The sequence below is a fragment of the Pseudopipra pipra genome, chromosome W (genome assembly GCF_036250125.1).
Source record: "Pseudopipra pipra isolate bDixPip1 chromosome W, bDixPip1.hap1, whole genome shotgun sequence".
Lineage (NCBI taxonomy): Eukaryota > Metazoa > Chordata > Aves > Passeriformes > Pipridae > Pseudopipra > Pseudopipra pipra.
The window spans coordinates 31,283,472-31,306,620 of record NC_087580.1 but is presented as its reverse complement, the minus strand read 5'-3'; the positions used below and the strand labels follow the sequence as shown (position 1 = coordinate 31,306,620).

Genomic DNA, 23,149 nt, shown 5'->3' with positions numbered 1-23,149 from the left:
CCCTTCCCAGCCACCACAGGCTGTCTGGGATCTGCTCTGCAGCCCCTGCCCAGGCAGAGCTGCCCCTGGGCACTGGGCTGGGGATGGCTCTGGCAGCACTGGCAGGGAGCTGAGCTGGGCACAGGCAGGGGCTGCTGGCAGGAACAGCTCCTCACCCACAGACAGGCAGGCAGGGAGAGGCAGCTGCTGCCACAAGGGCTGGGCAGGGGGATGGGGGCCCCTCCCTGCTGTCCCTGTGGCACAGACCCCTTCCCTGAGCAGCTCCTGCCTGGGCTCCTTTCCCAGCCTAAGCAGAGCCTGTGCCCTCAGGCCCACGGGGGCTGGGCTGTGCATTGCCCTGCAGCAGCCAGAGCCCAGGCAAGGACAAGGCCCTGATTTCCAGCTGTCTCTCTGTGTCCCTCCTCCCTTGGCAGCAGCACTGTGGCATTTCCCTGCCATCCCCTGCTGCCTGGGCTCTCCTTGTTCTCACCAGTGGGTTTTCTGAGCCACTGTGGGGTTTGGGGGGGCAGATTCCTGTCCAGACACAACCCCTTTTGGTGCTGCTGTGGGGATGTGTCTGTGGGAGCCAAGTGCCCAAGTGCCCTCCAGGCACCTTCAGGGCATTCAGCTGTTTGCCTGGGTGTCCTGCAGGGCTGCAGGTGCCCTCCAGAAGGGCACAGCTCTGCCATAGTATCTCTGTGCTGCACAGGATCCCCGTGGAGAAAACTCCTCAGTGCTAAATCCATGGAAATGCTCTGGGCAGTTGCAAGGAGCATTTTGTGTCTCACTCTGGGAGGGGAGATATGAAAAGCTGAGAAGTGTGTCAATCTGTTCTTTTGACATGGATTTCTTGGATATCTGTGCAGTTTCTCATTAGGGGAACAGCTGAGTTTGATGCTCCTCCAGCTCCAAGCTGCCAGCACAGGCCAGCTGAGCCCAGGACTGATGGGCAGAGCACCTCTTCTCTCTGCACTGAGGGACCGTCCCTGTGTCCCTCAGAACCCACAAGACTTGACCTGCAGTGCAATAGAAATGTCAGGGATTTCAAACCTCCACAACCACTCCTAAGTGTGGCAGGTGCAAGTGGGTGAACAAATACAGAGAATTCCCTCAGCTCAGTCCTTCATTTGGGCAAATTGCAAACAGCAAAGCTGAGAAGCTCTTGGATGTATCACGAGTACCTTTAATTTGAGATCACCCTGCATTCCAAGTTCCCTCTCTCAGCAGAGTAAGGAGTCCTTGGGAGCCCATCACAGAGTTCCTGCTCCCAATGGTCCCCTCAGCCAGCAAAAGCCAGAGCTCAGGGGAAGGAGCTGCAGGGAGGTCTGAGAGAGGAGAGAGAGCCTGAGAGTGGGGTGGCTGTGAGAGGTGTAATGTTTGCCTGCAGAAGCCTGGTGTAACTCAGCAGTGACTTTTCCTCCTCAACAGATTAAAATACTCTGATAATGGAGTAAATGTCCAACAGCAGCTCCATGCCCCAGTTCCTCCTCCTGGCATTCACAGACAGGCGGGAGCTGCAGCTCCTGCACTTCTGGCTCTTCCTGGCCATCTCCCTGGCTGCCCTCCTGGCCAATGCCCTCATCCTCAGCGCCGTAGCCTGTGACCACCACCTGCACACCCCCATGGGCTTCTTCCTGCTCAACCTCTCCCTCACAGACCTGGGATCCATCTGCACCACTGTCCCCAAAGCCATGCACAATTCCCTCTGGGACACCACAACCATCTCCTACACAGGATGTGCTGCACAGGTCTTCTTCTTTTTCTTCTTCATCTCAGCAGAGTTTTCCCTCCTCACCATCATGTGCTACGACCGCTACGTTGCCATCTGCAAACCCCTGCACTACAGGACCCTCCTGGGCAGTAGAGCTTGTGCCCACATGGCAGCAGCTGCCTGGGCTGCTGGCTTTCTCAATGCTCTGCTGCACACAGCCAGTGCATTTTCCCTGCCCCTGTGCCAGGGCAATGCCCTGGGCCAGTTCTTCTGTGAAATCCCTGCCATCCTCAAGCTTTCCTGCTCACACTCAGGCTACCTCAGGGAAATTGGGCTCACTGTGGTTAGTTCCTCTTTAATATTTGGTGGTTTTGTTTTCGTTGTTTTCTCCTATGTGCAGATCTTCAGGGCTGTGCTGAGGATCCCCTCTCAGCAGGGACGGCACAAAGCCTTTTCCACGTGCCTCCCTCACCTAATTGTGGTCTCCCTGTTCGTCAGCACTGCCATATTTGCCTACCTGAAGCCCCCCTCCATCTCCTCCCCATCCCTGGATCTGGCCCTGTCAGTTCTGTACTCAGTGGTGTCTCCAACACTGAATCCCTTTATCTACAGCCTGAGGAACCAGGAGCTCAGGGAAACTCTGAGGAAAATGATGACTAGATGCTTTTCAGCAGCAATAACCTGCCTATTTTCCTCTGTACAGCATTCATAATGAAACTCATGAGCATCTCAGCCTTCCTTCTCAGGTCCTTGGTGGTAGTCAGGGGGTTCTTCTTGTCAATACATTGCACACAATGAAATTTTTTTAGTCATCCCCTCATCTGGATCACTGTTTACCTCCTGAATTTGTCTCTCTAACTCTGTAATTGAGTAATCGTGCTATCTCTATATTTCAACAAAATAAACTCTCATGCAGTGCCGTGTTTATCTGGGATCCTTCCTCTGCGACTGTGGTGTGTTGACCTTGGTCACGTCCCCACCCAGCCACTCCATCACTCCCCTTCCCAGTGGGAAAGGGAGTGAGTAAGGCAGAAAAAAAAACCCAACCCATTGGTTGAGATAAGACAGTTTATTTAAAGCAAAAAGGAAAGCGAAGCTTGCACGCAGAGAAGTGAAAAACATCAGGGTTTGTTCTCTGCTTCCCAGGAGCAGCCATGGTCGGCCACTCCCGAGGAGCAGGGCTTGGGTCCGCGGGACGGTTCCTCAGCAGGCAGCCATCAGACAATGAATGCCCCCCTCCTGCTCCCTGCCTCAGCTTTTAGAGCTGAGCTGACCTCCCATGGTCTGCAATGTCCCTTGGGTCAGTTGGGCTCAGCTGGCCTACTTGGGTCCCCTGCCAGGCTCTTGCCCTCAGCTAAGGAAGGAATGTCCCAGTGTTGGTGCTGTGCTCAGCAGTGGCCAAAACACTGGGGTGTTCTCAACCCCCTTCCAGCTGCCAATGCCAAGCCCAGCCCTGGGAGGGCTGCTGTGGGGAACTGAACTGCAGCTCAGCCAGACCCAACACACCAACAGAGAGGAAAGATTTTGATGAGGTAAAAACAGGCTCAGGGAATGCTGAGGGTGCTGAAACACTGACTGTGCAAACACTCCTGTTAGGCCTTTACTCTCTTTGTAACTTCAAATCCCAACACTACCTAAAAGTGCTGCCCCCCCAATTGAAAGGAATCCAGTGCTCTAATTCCAAACTCACCCTGAACTCAAAGGCAAAGTCCAAACCCAGAACTCCAGACTCTTACCAATCCCAAACCTGTATGATTGGTATGAAAACCTAAGCTTTAATCCTAACTCAGCCCAAAACCCTCTTCCCCTAATCATGAACCAGACACTGCCAGCAGAACAACAAACCTCCCCAAGTTCTGCCTAATCCCCACCCTGAGCTCTAAACCCCAAGCCCTGACCATTAAGCACCCCCACAGCCCTTGGGAGCAGGGCAAGGACCTGCAGGGCCCAGAGCAGGCCCAGGGGGTTGGCAGAGGAATGGGAGGTGACCTGGATCTGCTCAGCTCTGCAGTGACCCCCAGGAGAAGGGCCTGGGCTCTGGGAGGGATGTCCTGTGGCACAGGGGCTCAGGATCCAAGTTCAGAAGGCCAAGTGCACATGGCAACAACCAGAGCTGGTGCAGAGACATCAGGGAGGGTCTAGAAATGCTGCTGGGAGGGGGTGGGAAAGCAGGAGGGGTGTGTGCAGCCTGCAAGGCCAGAGCAGCAGCAGGGCCAGGGCAGGACAGCCTGCAGGAGAGATGGCCAAGGGCTCTGGCAGGGCTGCAAGGCCCAAAGGCACCCAGGCCTTTGTCCCCTTGCCTCTGGCAGCTGCCTCTGCCACTCAGGCCACCACAACCAACTTGCCTGGCAGGTTCTGCCCTTGGTTTCTGCCTCACCCCTCCCTCAGGAGCCTGGCAGGGGCTGCCCAGTTTTGGGCCTTTGTTGTTCCTCCCCCTCCCATCCCAGTGCCCCCCAAACAGCCCTGAGCCAGCCGGGAGGGACAGGATCTGCTGGGCCAGGGCCTGGGGCTCAGGCCTTGGCCTTTGTGCTCCAACAAAACCAAGGCAGGCTTTGCTCAGCATTGCAGGGGCCTGCCCAGAGCCTTTGTCTGCCTGCACTCCTGGCCTCCAAGGAGCTGCTCCAAGGAGTCCCTGGGGAGGCTTTGGCAGTGCCTGCCCTCAGTGGGGGCCAGCAATGCTTCAAGGCACTTGGACTTTGGCTTCTGACTTCTTCAGCAGCTGCTTCAATCTTCTCTCAGTACCTCAGGATCATGGGCTGGGCTGCAAACACACTGTGGGGCTCATTAAATTCCAGAAATCCCTCAGGATCTCTTTGTCTTCCTTTAATTGTCTTCAAGGCAATTTCAAAACAAGTCTTCAAAGTTTGTACTTTTTTTTTTTAATTCAATGATGGATATTTTTTAGTTCAGAGAAGAGGTGATAGAGGTGTTCTCCAAGTGATCTTGATGCTGAGTGTCTCCTCAGGAGATCCACACTGACCCTGGATGATCAGCCTTGCTCCTCACCCCCCAACCTCACCAGTTCTGACATGGCCCATCTTGAACTGACAGCTGATGCAACTCCAAACACACTGTGGGACCCATTAAAACATTGAAAAACAAATTATTTTTCTTTCTTCAATTGTCTTCAAGATATCAACAACTAATTGGAGTTGTTTTGTAGTTTAGCTAATGAGGAAGATTTTAAAGTGAAAGTCATGAAAAATATATATTTTTTGATGAAAGGGAATGATTTCCACAGAGCCTTGGGATGCAAGAGGGTCAAGAGCAAAGGATTTGGATCCAAAGACAAAGGGACAAAAGACATTAGTAGCACTTAATCATTGCCCAGTTTAACAGTTATCAGGTGATTCAATAGCATGTGCTATAAATTTAACAGTGACTGAATTATAGATTCACAATAACAACATTCCCACCACAGTCAATTCACACCCACACCCAGGCAGAGATGTGTGGACACATCAAGAGCTGGGTGTGGAAAGGTCCCTCTCCCAAATTCTCCTTGTTGTCAGGGAAACACTCCCCCAAATCCCTTTGTGTTTGCCAACAGACAAGGGTCACAGCTGGAGGAGTGTTTGTTGAGGGGGATCAGAATTGTCCTGGACATCAGCAACGGTCTTTGGAATGTTGCAAACTGGAGGGTTCCCGAGCTGGGAGAGGCTGCCAGAGGTGTCCCACTGAGAGGGAGGTGCTGGGGAGCTGCCAGGGCCTCCCTCAGCCCCGCTGGTTGTGGGCTCCCAAGGTGTCTGGCTTTAGTTATCTGCTGAATTTCCATCCTGGTGTCAGGAATGACTGGAGTTTCCAAACTGTTTGAGAATTGCATCCAGACTGTTCCATTTGGGCTGTAATTCTGCAGGGAATGTTCCAAGGCTTTCATGGGATGACTGATTATCCTGTGTTCCCCAACTGTTCCACCTGGGATTGTTCGCACCTTTATCATCCAGGAGCACCTGGTCCAGTCCAGGGACACTTTCCCATCCCTCTGTCCCTGTGGCCGCTGAGGCGGCAGCGCAGGCCCGAGGCGGTGCCGGGTCCCGGTGCAGCCGGGGCAGAGCGGCGGCTGCGCGAGCGGCAACCCCGGCGGTGAGTGCGGCAGCCCCGTGGGAGCGGCGGCTCCGGGCACAGACGCCGGCGGCAGCCGCTGTGGCTCCTGGAACCGAGTGGCCATTGGGACACTGCAGGGCCTGCTGGAATCCAGGGGCCGGTGGGACACGGGGGAGCCTCTTGGAGCCAAGGGAACCCTGGGATATATTGGAACATCATGGAATCAAGGGGCCATTGTGACACTGCAGGGCCTTATGGAACCAAAGGAGCTCTCAGAGTTTTTGGAACCTCATGGAATCAAGGGGCCATTTCTGGAAGGATGTTCTGCTCTGATAATACCTAAAAATTGGTCAGAGAATGCAAACAATGCAAGCTCTCTGTGATGAGTTACTGCTGGTGTCAAGGTGCTGTTTTTAATGCTGAATTCTGCTAAATCCAAAATACTTCATGAAACTTCAAACACACATCCTGCTTTTTGAAGCAGGATTTGACAGATAAGCTGCTCCCTGGCCTGCAAATATGTCTGGCAGTCAAACCCTTGATAACTATAAAAGCCTCGTCCAACTGTCATGGGGCAGATTCTTCCACAGACTTCCTTGAAGTGTGTGGAGCTTCTGCCATGAAGCAGGGACAGCTCTTCATGGTCGCTGCCCAGGGCTTAAGTGAAAGAGACAGAACTACCCCCTGTTGTTATGGGGTGAGTTACCTCAGTCTCTGCTTCAGGATTGTTTCTTCTTGCTGGCTTTGATCCAATTACTTTAATAGAATGACTTTGATAGACTGCACTGTCCTATCTTACACTATACTACTAGGGGTTTTTGGCTTTTATAATTTGAAGTAAATAATTCTGTTTAAGGTCTTTCATCTGTTCACTTTTGTGATCAATTTTTGGTTCATTTGTCATAATAAATCATTGTTTTTATAGAAATATTTCTGATTTGCCATCACTAAAACTTGCAGGACAAAGTGATTGAATCACACCTCTATAATTCCTTCAATTGAAACCAAAATCTGAGTCTGAGATTGGATCCAGCCACCCCCAGGCTCCTCTCTGAGAAGGAATCTAGAAAGCAAGGGGGTCCTTTGTGCACCTCGTAGCTCAACGAGTTTAGCACAGAATCCCCCTGCACACACACAAACACACAGGCATGGGAATCTACACACACACTCCTGTTCATCCCTACACAGACATAACCCAGACAGACTCGCAGGGGAACTCCACACACCATTCCCACATCACAACATGAGAACGGTTAGAAAAACATAAAATATGTACACCAACCATCACTGCACTGCAGCATTCACAGGATGTGACACCTCTGTCCACTTTTGAAATGTTACAGCCATTCTACACAGCCTTTATTTCCTGTCAGCTGAGTATTCTATCAGTTGCATTCTAAGATGAAACCCCAGGCACATGAACAGCTGAATCTGTTCCACATTTAAAGGCTGTTGTACATTTTTAAATGGAGAAAGTAGGGAAACTGCTCAGTGTTCAAATGAATGAAACACAGTGAGCCACAAAAGGCAAAAGTACATAGTGTACAGCAGCTTTCTGGAGTTACAGATCTGCTCAATGTTTTATGTTTGGCATTCAGAGACCATGTTTAAATTTATTAAACTACTCTCGTTCTGCCCCCCCACTCCTCTTTTGGAGTGTTTCAATTGCCTTTCCTTTTCCAACAGCCATGACAACTGTTAAAACAATCAGTAAAATTAAGTCCCCTCTATAATCCTTTAGTCAACGTTACATTGTAATCAGAGGTAGAGGGAGATTTCCTGTTACAAGTGCACTGATTCATTTAAAATTATTAAACTGACACATATGTCAAAATGAGCAGAAACATTTATTGCATCTGTTAGCTCATTCACTATTAGTAATTATTAGTGCTATTGTTATTGCTGAAAGAGCAAAAATTCAAGAGTGCAGCTGGCTTTAAGTTATTGCATTCTTTAACATGCTCTCCCTTAAAATCAAAGCATACCTAGTGATGGTCAGACAGATGTCTCTGCACTCTCAAAATGTTCAGACAATTTTTAGCTTGAATCCTCTCTACCCTCATCCATAACACAAGAACTGCAGAAACTACAATACCTATTTCCTATGTCCTTATGCTCACATGTGCATATGCATGTCACAATATATAGTCAAATCACAATTACTATGAATATTATTAATGTGTTAAACTGTAGGGTTTGTTAATTGAAGCAGATATGTTTCTGAATGTTAGTTCTTTCTCTGTGTCCATTCAATCCCATACATTCAATCTCAAGCCCTGCACTCACACAATATACTGAGCATGTTTTAAGATGGCTTTTAATTGAGCCAAAGAGGAAGAAAAAAATTAGTTCGAACCTTGCACCAGAGCCAAAAAGACATGTGCCCCAATTTCATTGAAATGCATCTACTCTAAGAGGCTTATCTAAACTAATCATTCAAATTAACTGTAAGAAGGGACATTCAAGAAAGCTCCTTTGGGGAGGTTGGGGGGGACAAAGCATTCACAAAAAAAAACCCAAAAAACACCAAAAAAAGCCCAACCTAACACCCAACTTATCGTCTCTTTATATATTTTATAAAAAACGTGTCACTGTAGTAAAAGATGTAGAAACTGCATTCTTATATTTCTGAAGCTGTCTTACACTATACACAGTGCACTGATCTATAAACCATATCTGAAAGGGGACCCTCCCCTGTTTATTTTCTGTTATTTACCCCGGAACATCACAGTGGGTTTTCCCTGCGCCCCCTTCCCAAACTGTGCTCCCCCCAGCCAGGCTGTTTGCTACTTCCCGTATCATTTCAGCACCGTGCGATCGCCGCCATTCCCTTTTCCTGCCTGGCTCAATTCCCCCCAGCCCTGCGCTGTGCAGGCAGTAAGGACAGCGAGTGGGCAGCTCCCTCTAGCACACTGTCACCTCCCGAGCAGCCTCTGCGCCGCTGCGGCCGGGGCGATGCGGTCCCTGCTCTTCCTGGCGGTGCAGGGAGAGCGGCTCCGGCAGGCAAAGTTCTCCCCAGTCCATGTGCGCCCAGCCTTGGAACAAAGCCTTGGAAATCTTTGATCCATACACGGGATGACTGGAACCATCACTTACATCAGGGTTATCTCTATGTGCTGTCTTTATGTCGTCTGACATCTAATGCATGGTTTTTAAAACAACAGATTAAAGGGGTTGCACTTTTTAAAGGTGCAAGGAACACTCAATTCAACCCTCGCAGCTGAATAAATAACACCACAATAAATACTGACCTCAGAAAAGAATCTCTTTTAAGTCCTGAAAACCAGAAGAGGGACTTTCCGCATGGGTGTCCTGTCATCCGGAACTAATAGGGAAGAATTCAATAGAATAAAGAAGTCTATAAGTGTTCTGTCCAAGATCAAGGTGAGATTCTCTCTCTTCTAACATTTCACTGAACTAGGAAGCAAGAATTTGGCACAGAATCAATACCAGAGAAAAATGAGACCAGTGAAAGATCCTGAGCTCAGGAGAACCTGACTGTGCTGGGGAATCAGAGCTTTCACCCTGGGAAATGAACTGCTCTGAAAGAGTGGGAAGAAACCAGGAACAAAGGCTGAGTTCAAATGCTCCAGAGTAAACAACTCCTTCCTCACCAAAAGGTCTGAGCTCCCCTTAACTCATCTCTAGACATCCATGGAAATAAAAGAGCCTGAACTTGAATCCAAGGGAAACAAATTCCAGGGCTTAAGCTGGAGCAAGGTGGGGGGGATGTGTCACTCCTCTATGACATCACATGCTCTCAGTGATGTCACATCCTTCCTGTGACATCACACCTACCTTATGACATCACATCCTCCCCATGACACCACATCCCCCCTATGACATCATGTCCTCCCCTGTGACATCACATCTGCCCTGTGACATCACATCCTCCCCAGGACATCGCATCCTTGTTGTGATATCAAGGCTCCTCTATGATGTCACATCCATCATATGACATCACATCTCTCCTGTGATACCATATCATCCCTGTGACGTCTCATCCTCCCCTGTGACATCACATTGTCCCTGTGGCATCACAGCTCTGCTGTGACATCACATCCTTCCTGTATCTTATATCATCCCCGTGACATCACCACCTCCCTGTGACATCCCATGCTTGCCTGTGACATCGCATCCTCCCTGTGACATCACATCCTTCTTGTGACATCACATCCTCCCTGTGACATCACATTCTTTTTGCGACATTAAGGCCCCTCTATGACATCACATCCATCATATGACATCACACCTCTCCTACGATCTCCTATCATCCCTGTGACGTCACGTCCTCCGCATGCCATAAAAACTCCTTTATGATGTCACATTCCATCATATGACGTCACATCTCTAATGTGGTCTCATATAATCCCTGTGACATCACATCCTCCCTGTGACATCAGGTCCTCCCCTCTGACATCACACCCTTCCGGTGACATTACATCCTCCCCTATGACTTCACAATCATCATATAACATCACACCTCCACATGACATCACAGCTCCCCTATGACACCACATCTTTCTTGTCACATCACATCTCTCCTGTGATATCATATCATCCCTGTGATGTCACATCCTGCCCTGTGACATCATATCATCCCTGTGTCATCAAGGCTTCCCTATGATGTCACATCCATCATATGACATCACTCATCTCCTGAGATATCATATCCTCCCTTTGACATCATGGCATGCCCTGTGACATCACATCGTCCCCATGACATCTCAGCCCCCCCGTGACATCACATCCTCCCTGTTACATCACATTCTTCTTGTGACATCACAGTTTGCATATGACATCACACCCCTCCTGTGACATCACATCTCCCATATGACATCACAACCATATGGCATCACATCTCTCTTATGACGTCACATCCATCATATGACATCACACCCTACCTGACACGTCGCACCTGCCCGTGACATCACATCCTTCATGTGACATCACATGTCCCCTATGACATCACAGCCACCATATGACATCACATCTCCCCTATGACAGCACGCCTACCTTGTGACATCACATCCTTCCTGTGACATCATATCTCCCCTATGAGGAGATGTGATATCCATCATATTCTGGGATAATGCAGGACCACATGAAATCAAAGGAATTCTGGGACACTGTCAAACCTCCTGCAACCAAGGGTTCCTGGTGACATGTGTGTCCTCCTGGAACCAAGGGAGCCCAGAGATATTTCTGAACCTCCCAGAATCCAGGGGCCATTGGGACCCTGCAGAACCTCCTGCATTCAAGTGCTCCTTGTGAAACTGCAGGCTTTCCTGGAACCCAAGGATTCCTGGAACACTGCAGAGCTCACGGAACCAAGGGGCCACTGACCCACTGCAGCTCCATCTGAAGCACAAGGGACCCTGGGACAGTGGGAAATTTCCGAGAATCCAAAGGGCATTTGGGGACTGCAGGGCCTCATGGAACTAAAGGAACCTTTGGAGACTGTGGAAGCTCATGGAATCCAGGGGCCATTGTGACATGTGGGGCCTCCTGGAAGCAAAGGAACCCTGAGAATTTTTATGGGAAAAAGTTAAGGCAGGAGCTGCTGCTCTCAGTTAATTCAGATCAACAAGGAGTGTTTTGGCCTTGACTGGTGTTTTCCATCCAGAGAGTGCTGTTTGCCAAAGTGGAAACCACCTGGAACGCTCTGCATGGTAGCCTGTGTTTTTGTCTGGTGGCTGAACACAGCCAGGACATGAGGGGAGGGGAATGTGTGGGATCAGGGCACTGCTTTGGGGCCATGCTGGGAATTCCAGTGGACTAAAAGACAAAGCCCAGGCGCTGCTTCCAAAGGAACCCCAATGAAAGGGGGACGCTGGACAGATGGGCGGACAAGTCCCGTAATGGAACTCTGTGTGTGCAGCCTCATTTTCTCCTTCAGCACCCACAGGAGAGAGGGCAAAAAGTGGGGGTTGGGCCCCCAAAACTGTTCAGGTGGAAAATTGGAGACTGAGGGGACAATGGGAAAGTGGGAGGAACAGGGAGAAGGGTGGAAAAGGGGAGGTGGTCTGGCAGGCCTGATGGCCCCATGGGGGTCTTTGGGCACAGGGGAGTTGGCAATGGGTGGTGGCCCCCCTGAGCTCCCAACTTACTCTGGGGTTCTGGAGGCTGCTGGATCCAATCTCAGCCTTGGGACAACTGAAACAACAGTTTCAGTTTAGAGAAATTAGAGAGGTGTAAGTGAACCACTTTTGTCCCCAAGGTTTAAATGATGGCAAATCAAATCTATTGATTTATTTAGGGTTACAAATGATCAGACAAAAAATCTTCATCAGAATTATTTACTGCACAAGACAAACACTAAAATTACCAGGAGTACAGGATAAGATAGGACAGTGCTCTACACTAAAGCAATTGTTGAAGCAATTCTACTCAAGCTGGCACAAAGCAATAATTCTTAATTGGAGATGGATGGGACTCCCACAGACCAATGCTTGTGAAGAGATCTCTGCTCTCAACCTCCAGCAGTGACCTTGGGGGGTCCCCAGCCAAGGCAGGAATCTCCACACACCCCCCAAGAAGGGTTCTGTTGGAAGAACGTGCCTCTGTTAAAGGGGACTGGCCCTTTGTGGTCGAAAGGGATGGACTGACAGTCACTGGACTCCAGGGGTTGCCTCACCATCAGGGGCTTCATTCGGGGTGGAAGCAGCGGCCGAAGCTCTTCCCGCAGTCAGGGCACTGGTAGGGCTTCCCTTACTGGTGGGTCCGTTGGTGTTTGGTCAAGACACCAATCTGGGTGAATCTCTTCCCACACTCCCCACACTTGTAGGGCCTCTCCCCGGTGTGGATGCGCCGGTGGGTGACAAGATGGGATTTCTCCTTGAACCATTTCCCGCAGTCGGTGCAGCAGAAGGGCCTCTCATCCCTGTGCGTCCGCTCATGCGTGTAGAGATTCCCCCTGGTTGGAAACCTCTTCCCACATTCCAAGCACTTGTAGGGCCGTTCCCCAGTGTGGATGCGAAGGTGTTTGCGGAGGGTGGAGCTGTGACTGAAGCTCTTCCCACATTCCCTACACGTGTAAGGACATTCTCCAGTGTGGATGTGCTGGTGGGAACAAAGGTGAAAGCTCCGGTTGAAGCTCTTCCCACATTCCTCACATGTGTACGGCCGTTCCCCACTGTGGATGCGCTGGTGGGTGCGGAGGTGGTACCTCCGGCTGAAGCTCTTCCCACATTCCTCACACTTGTAGGGCCGTTCCCCGCTGTGGATGCGCTGGTGGGTGCGGAGGTGGTAGTTCTGGCTGAAGCTCTTCCCACATTCTCCACACGTGTAGGGACGTGCCCCAGTGTGCATGTCCTGGTGTCGGAGCACGTGAGAGCTCTGACTGAAGCTCTTCCCACATTCCAAGCACCTGAAGGGCTTCTCTCTGCTGGGAGGCTGATCAGGGACCACCACATCAGAGCTCCGCCTCAAGCTCCGGCCGCCTTCCTGGCACAGGCTGGGTCTTTCCTCCTCAGAGCACCCTGGGCTGGCTTTGGAGCCCCTCCTGTGGGGGGATCTCCGGCCCTTTTCCTCCCCGCTGCCTTCCTGCGCTGGGGAGCCCTTCAAAACGGCCTCTCCCACCAGGGTCTCACGGGGGGATTTGTCCTCCGGGCTCTCCGTCCTCAGCTCGGGGCCTGGGGCAGGAAGCAAGAAGGACAGGGAGGGGATTTGCCTCCGGCCCACAGGGAAGGCCAAGGACATCCCCCCAACTCCGGCCCCGGCAGGACGGCGGCGCCAGCGGGGTTGTCCTGCAGCCGGGGCCATGCTGGGCTGACAGAGCCAGCACAACACCCGCCCAAAGGGACACTGACTTCCTCCTCACCTGCCTGGGGGGCCCAAGGCATCTTCCTCTTCCTCGCAGCCTCCTCCTCCATCCGCCCAAGCTTTGGGAAGGACAAATCCTGATGGGGGGGAAAACAAGGGCTGAGCGCGTTGGCTTGGGGGTTCCTCCTAGAACTCACTGGGCGTCTTGTGTCCATAAAACCCTCCAAAATACCAAGATTCAGGCAAAAAAACCCCCAGAAATATCAAGAAGACCCTCGCCCCCCCAAACTGCAAAAAGTTACAGTTAAACCAAAAAATACTCCAAACTATGAACATGCAGCCCAAAAAAATTCTCCCAGAAGTTCCCCATCTCTGTTCTCTTCCCTCTGGGGTTCAGAGGGTCACCCCTGACTGACCCTCTGACTCCTCTGTGGTGTTGGGGGTCCCAAGGGTCCCTTCTCCTCTGACTCTCGCCTTTGGGTGCACGTTCCCAGACATTCCTCCTCTCCAGGTTCTCCACTTCGTTGTCCCAGGGATCCCAGGGGTCCCCACTGTCCAGGCTTCCCCTTCTCCGTGTCCCCCATTTCAGGCTCCCAGGGGTCCTGGGGCTCCTCCCTCTCCGTGCTCCCCCCTCCAGGCTGCCAGGGGTCCCCCAGCTCTGCCCTCCACACTCAGCAGCTCCCGGGCTCCACACCCACCCCCGGCACTCCCAGGGGGCCCCAAACCCGCTGTGTCCCCCCCGCCGGCACCGGGCTGACAATGGAGCCGGCGGGGCCTGACCCAGCAACACCAACCCCCATCGCAGGGGGGGACCCACACAAGGGCCAGTTGTGCCCAGGGCAACCAAACAGCCCCACAGGTGGGGGGACACCAGAGGCTGCCCCAGGGCAATGAGAGCAGGGAGCGGATTAGGCTCCCTGACACGTGGGCGGGCTCTGGGTTCAGCCTGACCAGGGGCAGTTTGGCACCAACAGCACGGCCCCGACCGCTGGCTCAGCACAGGGGGCCCGAGCTCCCCCCTCTCCAGGCTCTCAGGGCTCTCTAAGCTCCCCCCTCTCTCCAGCCTCCCCCGCTCTCCAGGGAACAAGGTATGGGGACAATAAGGCACCCCCACTGCACATCCACTCCCACTCTCCCTCCCTCCCTCCTCCCCCCTTTCCCACCCCTTCTTCGAGCTGTTCTTCTGTGTGGATGTGCTTGTGCCGGATCAGGTGGGAGCTGTGGCTAAAGCTCTTCCCACACTCCCCACACTTGTAGGGCCTCTCCCCGGTGTGGATGCGCCGGTGGGTGACAAGGTGGGAGTTCTGCTTGAAGGCCTTCCCACAGTCGGTGCAGCGGAAGGGCCTCTCATCTGTGTGCGTCCGCTGGTGCACGACGAGATCTGAGCTGGTCCGACACCTCTTCCCACACTCCCCACACTTGTAGGGCCGTTCTCCAGTGTGGATGCGTTGGTGGGTGCGGAGGGTGGAGCTGTCCCTGAAGCTCTTCCCACATTCCCCACATGAGTAGGGTCGTTCCCCAGTGTGGATGTGCTGGTGCTTGAGGAGGTCACAGCTCTGCCTGAAGCTCTTTCCACATTCCAAGCATCTGAAGGGCTTTTCTCTGCTGGGAGGCTGCTCAGGGACCACCAGCTCAGAGCTCCGCCTCAAGCTCTGGCCGCCTTCCTGGCACAGGCTGGGTCTTTCCTCCTCAGAGCACCCTGGGCTGGCTTTGGAGCCCCTCCTGCGGGGGGATCTCCGGCCCTTTTCCTCCCCGCTGCCTTCCTGCGCCGGGGAGCCCTTCAAAACGGCCTCTCCCACCAGGGTCTCACGGGGGGATTTGTCCTCCGGGCTCTCCGTCCTCAGCTCGGGGCCTGGGGCAGGAAGCAAGAAGGACAGGCAGGGGATTTGCCTCCGGCCCACAGGGAAGGCCAAGGACATCCCCCCAACTCCGGCCCCGGCAGGACGGCGGCGCCAGCGGGGTTGTCCTGCAGCCGGGGCCATGCTCGGCTGACAGAGCCAGCACAACACCCGCCCAAAGGGACACTGACTTCCTCCTCACCTGCCTGGGGGGCCCAAGGCATCTTCCTCTTCCTCGCAGCCTCCTCCTCCATCCGACCAAGCTTTGGGAAGGACAAATCCTGATGGGGGGAAAACAAGGGCTGAGCGCATTGGCTTGGGGGTTCCTCCTGCCCAACTCCATCTCTAGAACTCACCGGGCATCCTGTGATCATAAAAACCTCCAAAACACCAAGATTCAACCCAGAAAAACCCAAACCACCGAGATTCAGGCAAAAAACCCCTCAGAAACAGAAGGATGAACCCCTCCCCCTAAACTGCAAAAAGTTAAGATTCAGCCAAAAAATACTCCAAAATATGAAGATTCAGCTCAGAAAAAGGTGTTTAATTGGGAGGATGAGGGAAGTGAGGTCATTTCATGGGGACTTGATTGAGTTGCTATATGTTAATCAAAAGCTGTATTACTGTAGTGTAACTTAAAACTCTCCAGGGCTTTTCCTCGAGGTTCTCTGGCCCCCTACTAGTTCGGGGCTGTTTCTCCAAACCACCAAACCACGTGTGCCAAACACCGTGGTTGGTCAGTACCGGCTGGGGGAGCGGGCACTCGGTGAGGGTATGAGAAAACTGCACCGGGAGCTGGGCTGAAAGAGGCTTCAGCACCACTTCTGATGGCCCAGGGGCAGCATCTGGCTTCTCCCAAACAGAGAGAGGGCACTTGTTCCTCTGCAGGGAGTCAAAGGCAGGAGGGTGACTCCTGCTGCATGGATGGAATGGCAGAGGATCCCTTGGGTCCCAAAGATAGATCAGCACTTAGGGATACAAATTTCTCTGCAAAGTCTGCAGTCAGTCTCCTCTCCTCTGGAGAGGAGATTGTGCCCCATGGATGGGATTGCAGAGGCTCCCTCAGGCCCCCAGAAGGAATCAGCAACCAGGAAGAGACACAAAATGCCCTCTAAAGAGTTCGGGGGAAGTGTCCTGTAGGGAGGATAAAGTGTCACCCCACCAGGGTGGGGCTGGCAAGTGGGAGGCTGCTCCAGGGGTCTGCAAGAGGCCTCGTGCTCTGCTCGGCCCCACCACTGCCTGGTACCAACACCCCCAGCTGCCCCCGGCCCTGGGCAGCTCTGCTGCCACAGGCTGTGCCCTCACCGTGGCCCTGCAATGGCCCTGCCTGTCCCTCACCCGTGGCCCTGCCCGTGGCCCTGTCCCTTGGCTCTCTCTCTGCCAGCTCAGTGTGGGGCACACGGGCTGGGGGTCCCTCCCAAGCCCCCCGGGCAGCCGGCGTTGGCTGGGGGGATGTGAGGGCTGGGCCTGCTCAGCACAGCCCCGGCCTCGTGCCCAGCGCCTCTTTCCTGACCCACACAAGAGCTTCCCGGCCCCCCCAGGGCTCCCCTGCTGCTGCCTCTGCTCCTGGCCCTGCCTTTGCTGCTCCCTTGGCTGGGGCAGCGGCTGCAGGGGGGGGATGGCAGCAGCTTCAGCTCCACGGCACTTCCTGGGGGGAGCTCAGCCCGGGGGGGACGGGCAGGGACCTGATGGGGATGGACAGGGGCCCAGCAGGGACAGCCAGGGCCTGCAGGGGAAGGCACAGGGACAACCTGGACCCCCACACTGACAGGGCTCTCTCTGCTCCTCCTTGCAGGTTCCGTGGCCAGGCACAGTTTGTGTTCCTGGGTGCCCACCATCTCAGCACTTGGAGACGCTCAAATCAGTGCCCACAGCTCTGCAGCAAAGCCCCAGCTCACCTGGCACACAGGGGATGGACACAGCACCTGCTCAGGGATGGGCATTCACAGCTTCATCTGTTTTTTCCCACCACGGGGCTCTCCTTCCTCAGCAGCACCTCTGCCTTGCACTTATTCTCAGCCTCACCTCAGGGCCTGGGCTCAAGGACAGGAACCTGCAGGGAGGGGACATCAGGTGCAAGCTCAGGGCTGCCTGCTTGCACTGGCCTCTGGGCGTCTTTCTCCTTCTACAACCAGCCCAGAACTCAGCCTGCTTTTCTAACACCACACATTTACAGACTAACTTTGGAGATAGATATGGACAGACATCTCTATCACCCTGGGGATAGAGCCTCAAGCATGTGCTGCCACAGGAATGGGAATCACAGAATCACAGAATCAGCGGGGTTGGAAAAGACCTCCAAGATCATCAAGTCCAACCCTGGATCCAACCCCGCCGTGCTTCCCAGACCATGGCACTGATGCCACATCCACTCTCACCTCCAACACCTCCAGGGACACTGACTCCACCCCCTCCCTGCCCAGACCATTCCAAGGCCTGATTACTCTCTCAGCAAAAAATTCCTTCCCAATATCCAACCTAAACCTCCCCTGGCACAGCTCAAGACCCAGCCCTCTTGTCCTACTGCTGCTTCCTGGCACAACAGCCCCACCCCCACCTGGCTCCAACCTCCTGGCAGGGACTTGCAGACAGTCAGGAGGTCTCCCCTGAGCCTCCTCTTCTCCAGCCTCAACACCCCCAGCTCCCTCAGCCTCTCCTCACACCACTTGTGCTCCAGAGCCCTCCTGCCTTCCAGCACATCAACACACCCCCAGCTTGGTGTCAGCTGCACATTTGCTGATGAAATGCCTGGTTCTGCATCTGCTGAAGATGCTCAAGGGGCAGCAGGACCAAGTCAGGGGCCTGGGAGGGGCTGGAGGAGCTGGGGAGGGGCTTTGGGGATTGGGGGTACAGACCAGTACTGACCAGTACAGACCAGGACAGACCAGTACCTCCTCACTGCTCCCCAGATCTCTCCTGGAGCTGGGCCACTCTGTCCTGGGACACCTGAGCCCCCCCAGTGCCCTCCCAGTACAGCCCAGTACCCCCAGTACAGCCCACTGTGTTCTTGTCCCAGGGTGCCGGGTGATCCCTCTTTGAGGGGGTTGGAAGGGATTTGAGGGGGGGCTGGGGGAGATTTGGGGGGATCTGGGGGTGTTTGATTGGAATTTGGGGGTTTTGGGGGCCTTTGGGTGCATTTGGGGGAATTAAAAGGTCTTGGGGGCACTGGGGGGTCAAAGGGATCTGTAGGAGGAGAGGATTAAATTTAAAGGGGTGTTGGGGGATATTTGAGGGGGCTAATGGGGCCCTGGGGGGAGAGGAGGGTCAGCACCACCAGCTTGCGATGCTGCAGTTCGGTGTTAAACCCAACCCTGAGACCCCCCTGGTGTCCCCAAGACCCTCTTGGTGTCCCCAGTTCCCTCCTTAACACCTCAAGACCCCCCTGGTGTCTCCATTTCTCGCAGGGCCTCCCCACGGCCCCAATTCCCCCTTGACACCCCCAATTCCCTTGTCCACAAATCCCTCCCAACTGTCTCCAAACCCCATCCCTGATGTCCCAAATTCTGCATCTCACCCCAGGACCACCCTGGACACTGACCCCAAAAACACCCCCCCCCCCCACACACACTCACAGAAAGGCCAAAGGCATCTGGGAATATGTTGGGGACAGCTGAGGGGCTCTGAGGGGCACTGGGTGATTACTGGGGGATACTGGGACACACTGGGGGAAACCAGGGAGCACTGAGAGGGACTGGGGGGAACTGAAGAATGCTGGGAGGGCACTGAGAAGGACTGGGGAGTTACTGGGGGATTACCAGGACACACAGGGGGACACTGGCAGGTTACTCGGCCATACTGGGGGTTACTGGGTGCTCACTGCAGGATCACTGGGCCATACTGGGGGGCAGTGGGAGTCACTGGGACACACTGGGTAGTCACTGAGGGGGTTACTGGGCTGTACTGAGGGTCACTGGGAGGTCACTGGGATATACCGGGGGCACTGGGATCCCCTTACCCAGATGTGGTACATCTCCTCCCCCGGATTTGGGGAGCATCCCTAGGACCCCTCCCTTGGGGCCTGGAAGATCCCCTGAACCCCACTGCTGGGCTTTAGGGGACCCCCGGGCCCCCCTCCCTGTGGGGTCTCTGTGTACTGAGTGTTGGGGGTCTCTGGGGTTCGGGGGGTCACTGGGATCCCAGTTCCCTGGGGTCGGTCCACCAGGCCGGCAAGGGCGCTGTGGTGGGAAAAGTAATGGCGGATCGCGCACAGCCTCATGGGAGTTGCAGTTTCCTCATGAGTACTCCGCCGGCGCGCCTGCGCAGTGCAGCTAGGGCGCTCGATCAGCCCCCCACCCCCTCCGCGGCTTCCAGGCCTCGCGCTCTGCCCTTCGGGAACCCCCGAACCCCTCGGCTAAACCCTCCCGAGCCCTCCAGCCTTTCCACCCACACCCGCGCTCCCCGCAGCCCCCGGGGGGATCCCCGGAGCCCCGCTCTCCCGCAGGCCCCGCCAGCTCACAGTGCAGCACGGAGCCAGCGCCATCTTTGCTTCCCGGAAGCAACCACGGCGCTCTGCGCGCGCACCGCCTGTACAGAGCCCCCGCCCCCTCCGCCCTCCGCCCGCCGCGCTCCCGTCAGGAATGTTCGCACGGGCGGTGCCGCAGCGCCCTCAGCCTGAACTGAACCTGGTTTTACCTCATGAAATCTTTGATCTCTGTTAGCCAACCCCCTCTTTCCTTCCCCAACTGTCTTGTCCTTTGGGGGGGGTCATAGCGGCCCTTTGCACTTGAGCGGACTGAGGTTTCTACCAGAAAGGGCCAGTCCCCTTTCCCAGGGGCAGCTTCTTCCAACAGAACCCTTCGTGGGGGTGTGTGCAGATTCCTGCCTTAGCTGGGGACCCCCCCAAGGTCACTCCTGGAGGTTGAGAGCAGAGATCTCCCCATGAACGTTGGTCTGAGGGAGTTCCATCCATCTCTAATTAAGAATTATTGCTTTTTTGCCAGCTTGAGTAGAATTGCTTCAACAATTGCTTTAGTGTAGAGCACTGTCCTATCTTATCCTGTACTCCTGGTAGTTTTAGTGCTTCTATTGTACAGTAAATAACTGTAATGAAGATCTTTTGTCTGATCATTTGTAACCCTAAATAAATTGATTTCTATCAATAGATCTGATTTGCCATCATTAAAACCTGGGGGACCTAAATGGTTCAGTCACACTTCTGTAATTCCTCTAAACTGAAACTGTTGGCATAACCCAAGGCTGAGATTGGATCCAGCAGCCCCCAACACCCCACAGGAAGTTGGGAGCTCAGGGGGGCCATCCCCCTTTGCCAACCCCCCTGTGCCCAAAGACCCTCATAGGACCATCCAACCCACCAGACCACCCTCCCTTTTCCACCCTTCTCCCTGTTCCTTCCACTTTTCCGTAGTCCCCTCAATCCCCACCCCATCCCCAGATTACTCCGGGGGTCCCAACCCCCATTTTTCCCTCCTCTCACATCTTCCACATCATCCCCCAATCCCCAGCTTCCTCCAACTCAGTATGGGGTCCTACCACCCCAAAAAGGGGTTAGGTGGAGTCCTGGATGGGCTCTGAGTATGTTTGGGGGGTTCTCCAGGGCCTGTGGGGAGATTTAGGGGGGTCCCAGCACCTTTTGGGGTGAGCTGGGTGCCTTTTAAGGGGCAGGTGCCCCACCAAGACCCTCCCAGAGTGGCTTGACACAGGGGGAACACAGGGGGGTCCCCATTCCCAATCCATCCTGGGGCTGGTTCTGCCCCCCCAAACTCGGCTCCACCCCTTGGGATTCCCCCAAGCCCCTCCCCCACTGCCCCCCAATAACCAGGACTGGGGAGAACTGGGAAGCTTTCCTGGGATCACTGGGAGCAGCCGGGCAGAGGCAGAGTGACAGCAGGGGAGGGGGGACACACAACCCCCCCAAAATACTCACGGGGATGGGGGGGGTCCAGGCTGGGCCCGAAGCCCCGGGGAGGGGCTGCGGCCGCTGCTGGCTCAGGAGCTCTGTGGGGAGAGAAAAGGGGGTGACAGGGGCCACAGGGATCATACTGGGAGCACCTGACAGCATGGTGGAGGCATCTGGGATATACTGGGAGTGGCTGGGAGTGACTGGAACCATAGTAGGGATGACTGGGAGCAACTGGAACCACGCTGGGGGCAACTGGGATCATACTGGGAGCAGCTGGGCTCCTATTGGAGTCATACTGGGATCATACTGGGAGTGACTGCAATAATACTGGGAGTGTGTGAGAGGGACTGCAGCCATACTGGAGATGAGTGGGATCAAACTGGCTTCATACTGGAAGTGTCTGGAAGTCACTGGTATCATACTGGTGGCAATTATGATTGTACTGAGATCATACTGGGATCAGACTAGGATCATACTGGGAGCAACTGGTTCTATGCTAGGGGCAACTGGGAGCTACTAGGATCCCACTGGGAGGAAGGGGGAGCAACTGGGACCGTGCTGGGCAACCCTGGGATCATACTGGGAGCAACTGGGCCCACATTGAAGGTGGCTGGGGTCATACTGGGAGTGACTGGGAGCATTCTGAGGGCAGTTGGGACCATGTTGGCACAACTGGGATATACTGGGAGCAAGTGGGATCACACTGGAATTGACTGGGATCATACTGGGAGGCACTAGGACCCCACTGGGGGTGACTGGGAGTGGCTGCGAGCAACTGGGATCATGCTGGAAGCTACTGGGAGCAACTGGGAGTGAGTGGGACCACACTGGAGGCAACTGGGATATACTAGGAGAGACCAGGAGTGACTGGGATCATATTGGGACTGCCTGGGAGTGTACTGGGACTGACTGGGAGCATGCTGAGGTCAGCTGGGATATACTGGGAGAGACTGGGAGTGACAGGGATCCTACTGGGAAAGACTGGAACTCTAGTGGAGTGACTGGGAGCAAGTGGGACCCTGCTGGGGGCACATGGGTTTATCCTGGGAGTGCCAGGGAATGTCTGGGTTCATCCTGGGTGTGACTGCCACCATATAGGGGGTCACTGGGATCATACTGGAGCTGTACTGGGAGAGACTGGGAGGGACTGGAACTACAGTGGGGTGACTGGGAGCAACTGGGACCATGCAGGGGGTAACTTGGGTCCTACTAGGAGAGACTGGGATCATACTGGGACTGACTGGGAGCATGTTGGAGGCAACTGGGATATACAGGGAGTGGCTGGGAGTGACTGGGATCATTCTGGGAGTTACTGGAACCATAGTAGGGGTGACTGGGAGCAACTGGAACCATATTGGTGGCAGCTGGGCCCCTGCTGGGGTCATACTGGGGTCTTACTGGGAGTGACTGCAATAATACTGGGAGTGTGTGAGAGGGACTGCAGCCATGCTGGGGATGAATGGGATCAAACTAGCTTCATACTGGAAGTGTCTGGAAGTTACTGGGATCATACTGGGGGTGACTGGACTCATACTGGGAGCAACTGGGACCATGCAGGGGGCAAATGGCATCCTCCAGGGAGTGACTGGGTGTGACTGGGGCCATACTGGACTCAGACTGGGAGTCCCTGAGAGTGAAAGGAACCATCCTGAGGGTGACTGGGAGCAACTGGGACCACCTTGGGGGCAACTGGGATCCTATTGGGTGTGACTGGCAGTGACTGGGATCATAGTGGGAGTGACCAGCACCATACTGGAATCATAGTGGGAGTGACTGTAAGGGAGCAGGATCAAACTGGGAGTGACTGGAACTACACAGGGGGGATTTGGGATCCAGTGGGACCATGCTGGAAGGCAACTGGGAACATCCTTGGAGCAACTGGGATCCTGCTGGAAGCAACTGGGAGTAACTGGGAGTGACAGGGTGCATGCTGGAGGCAACTGGCATAAACTG

General features: G+C 54.3%; 2 protein-coding genes across 4 annotated transcripts in view; both read right to left on the bottom strand.

Annotated features, from left to right (window-relative positions):
- LOC135405272 (zinc finger protein 501-like) overlaps positions 1–23,149 on the bottom strand; it is an 895,895-nt gene that overhangs the window by 203,823 nt on the left and 668,923 nt on the right. The window contains exons 1-2 of one of the 3 annotated variants that reach the window (XM_064639938.1): positions 19,793–19,839; positions 15,539–15,617 (exon numbers count right to left, since the gene is read on the bottom strand). The exons of 1 other annotated variant lie outside the window; for it this stretch is intronic. In XM_064639938.1, the coding sequence (XP_064496008.1) occupies positions 15,539–15,617; positions 19,793–19,816 (103 nt within the window). In that variant the 5' untranslated portion in view covers positions 19,817–19,839. Of the gene's footprint in view, positions 1–15,538; positions 15,618–17,234; positions 17,431–19,792; positions 19,840–23,149 lie in introns of those variants that run through there. One more of the 3 variants, XM_064639936.1, reaches the window with a different exon arrangement.
- Positions 12,318–15,467, bottom strand: LOC135405274 (zinc finger protein 501-like). Its single transcript, XM_064639940.1, has 2 exons — positions 14,682–15,467; positions 12,318–13,119 (listed from the first exon to the last, which is right to left on the bottom strand). Exons 1-2 carry the CDS (start codon positions 15,415–15,417, stop codon positions 12,446–12,448), a joined length of 1,410 nt encoding a protein of 469 aa, XP_064496010.1. The 5' UTR covers positions 15,418–15,467; the 3' UTR covers positions 12,318–12,445.

What these genes read in the sequence shown, in the direction of transcription:
- LOC135405274 (XM_064639940.1), bottom strand. Translation starts at nt 15,417, where the DNA reads ATGTCCTTGGCCTTCCCTGTGGGCCGGAGGCAAATCCCCTGCCTGTCC. An exon ending in GCACAAGCACATCCACACAG is followed by an intron (nt 13,120 to 14,681) that starts AAGAACAGCTCG and finishes AGCCTCCCAGCA; the next exon opens with GAGAGAAGCCCTTCAGGTGC.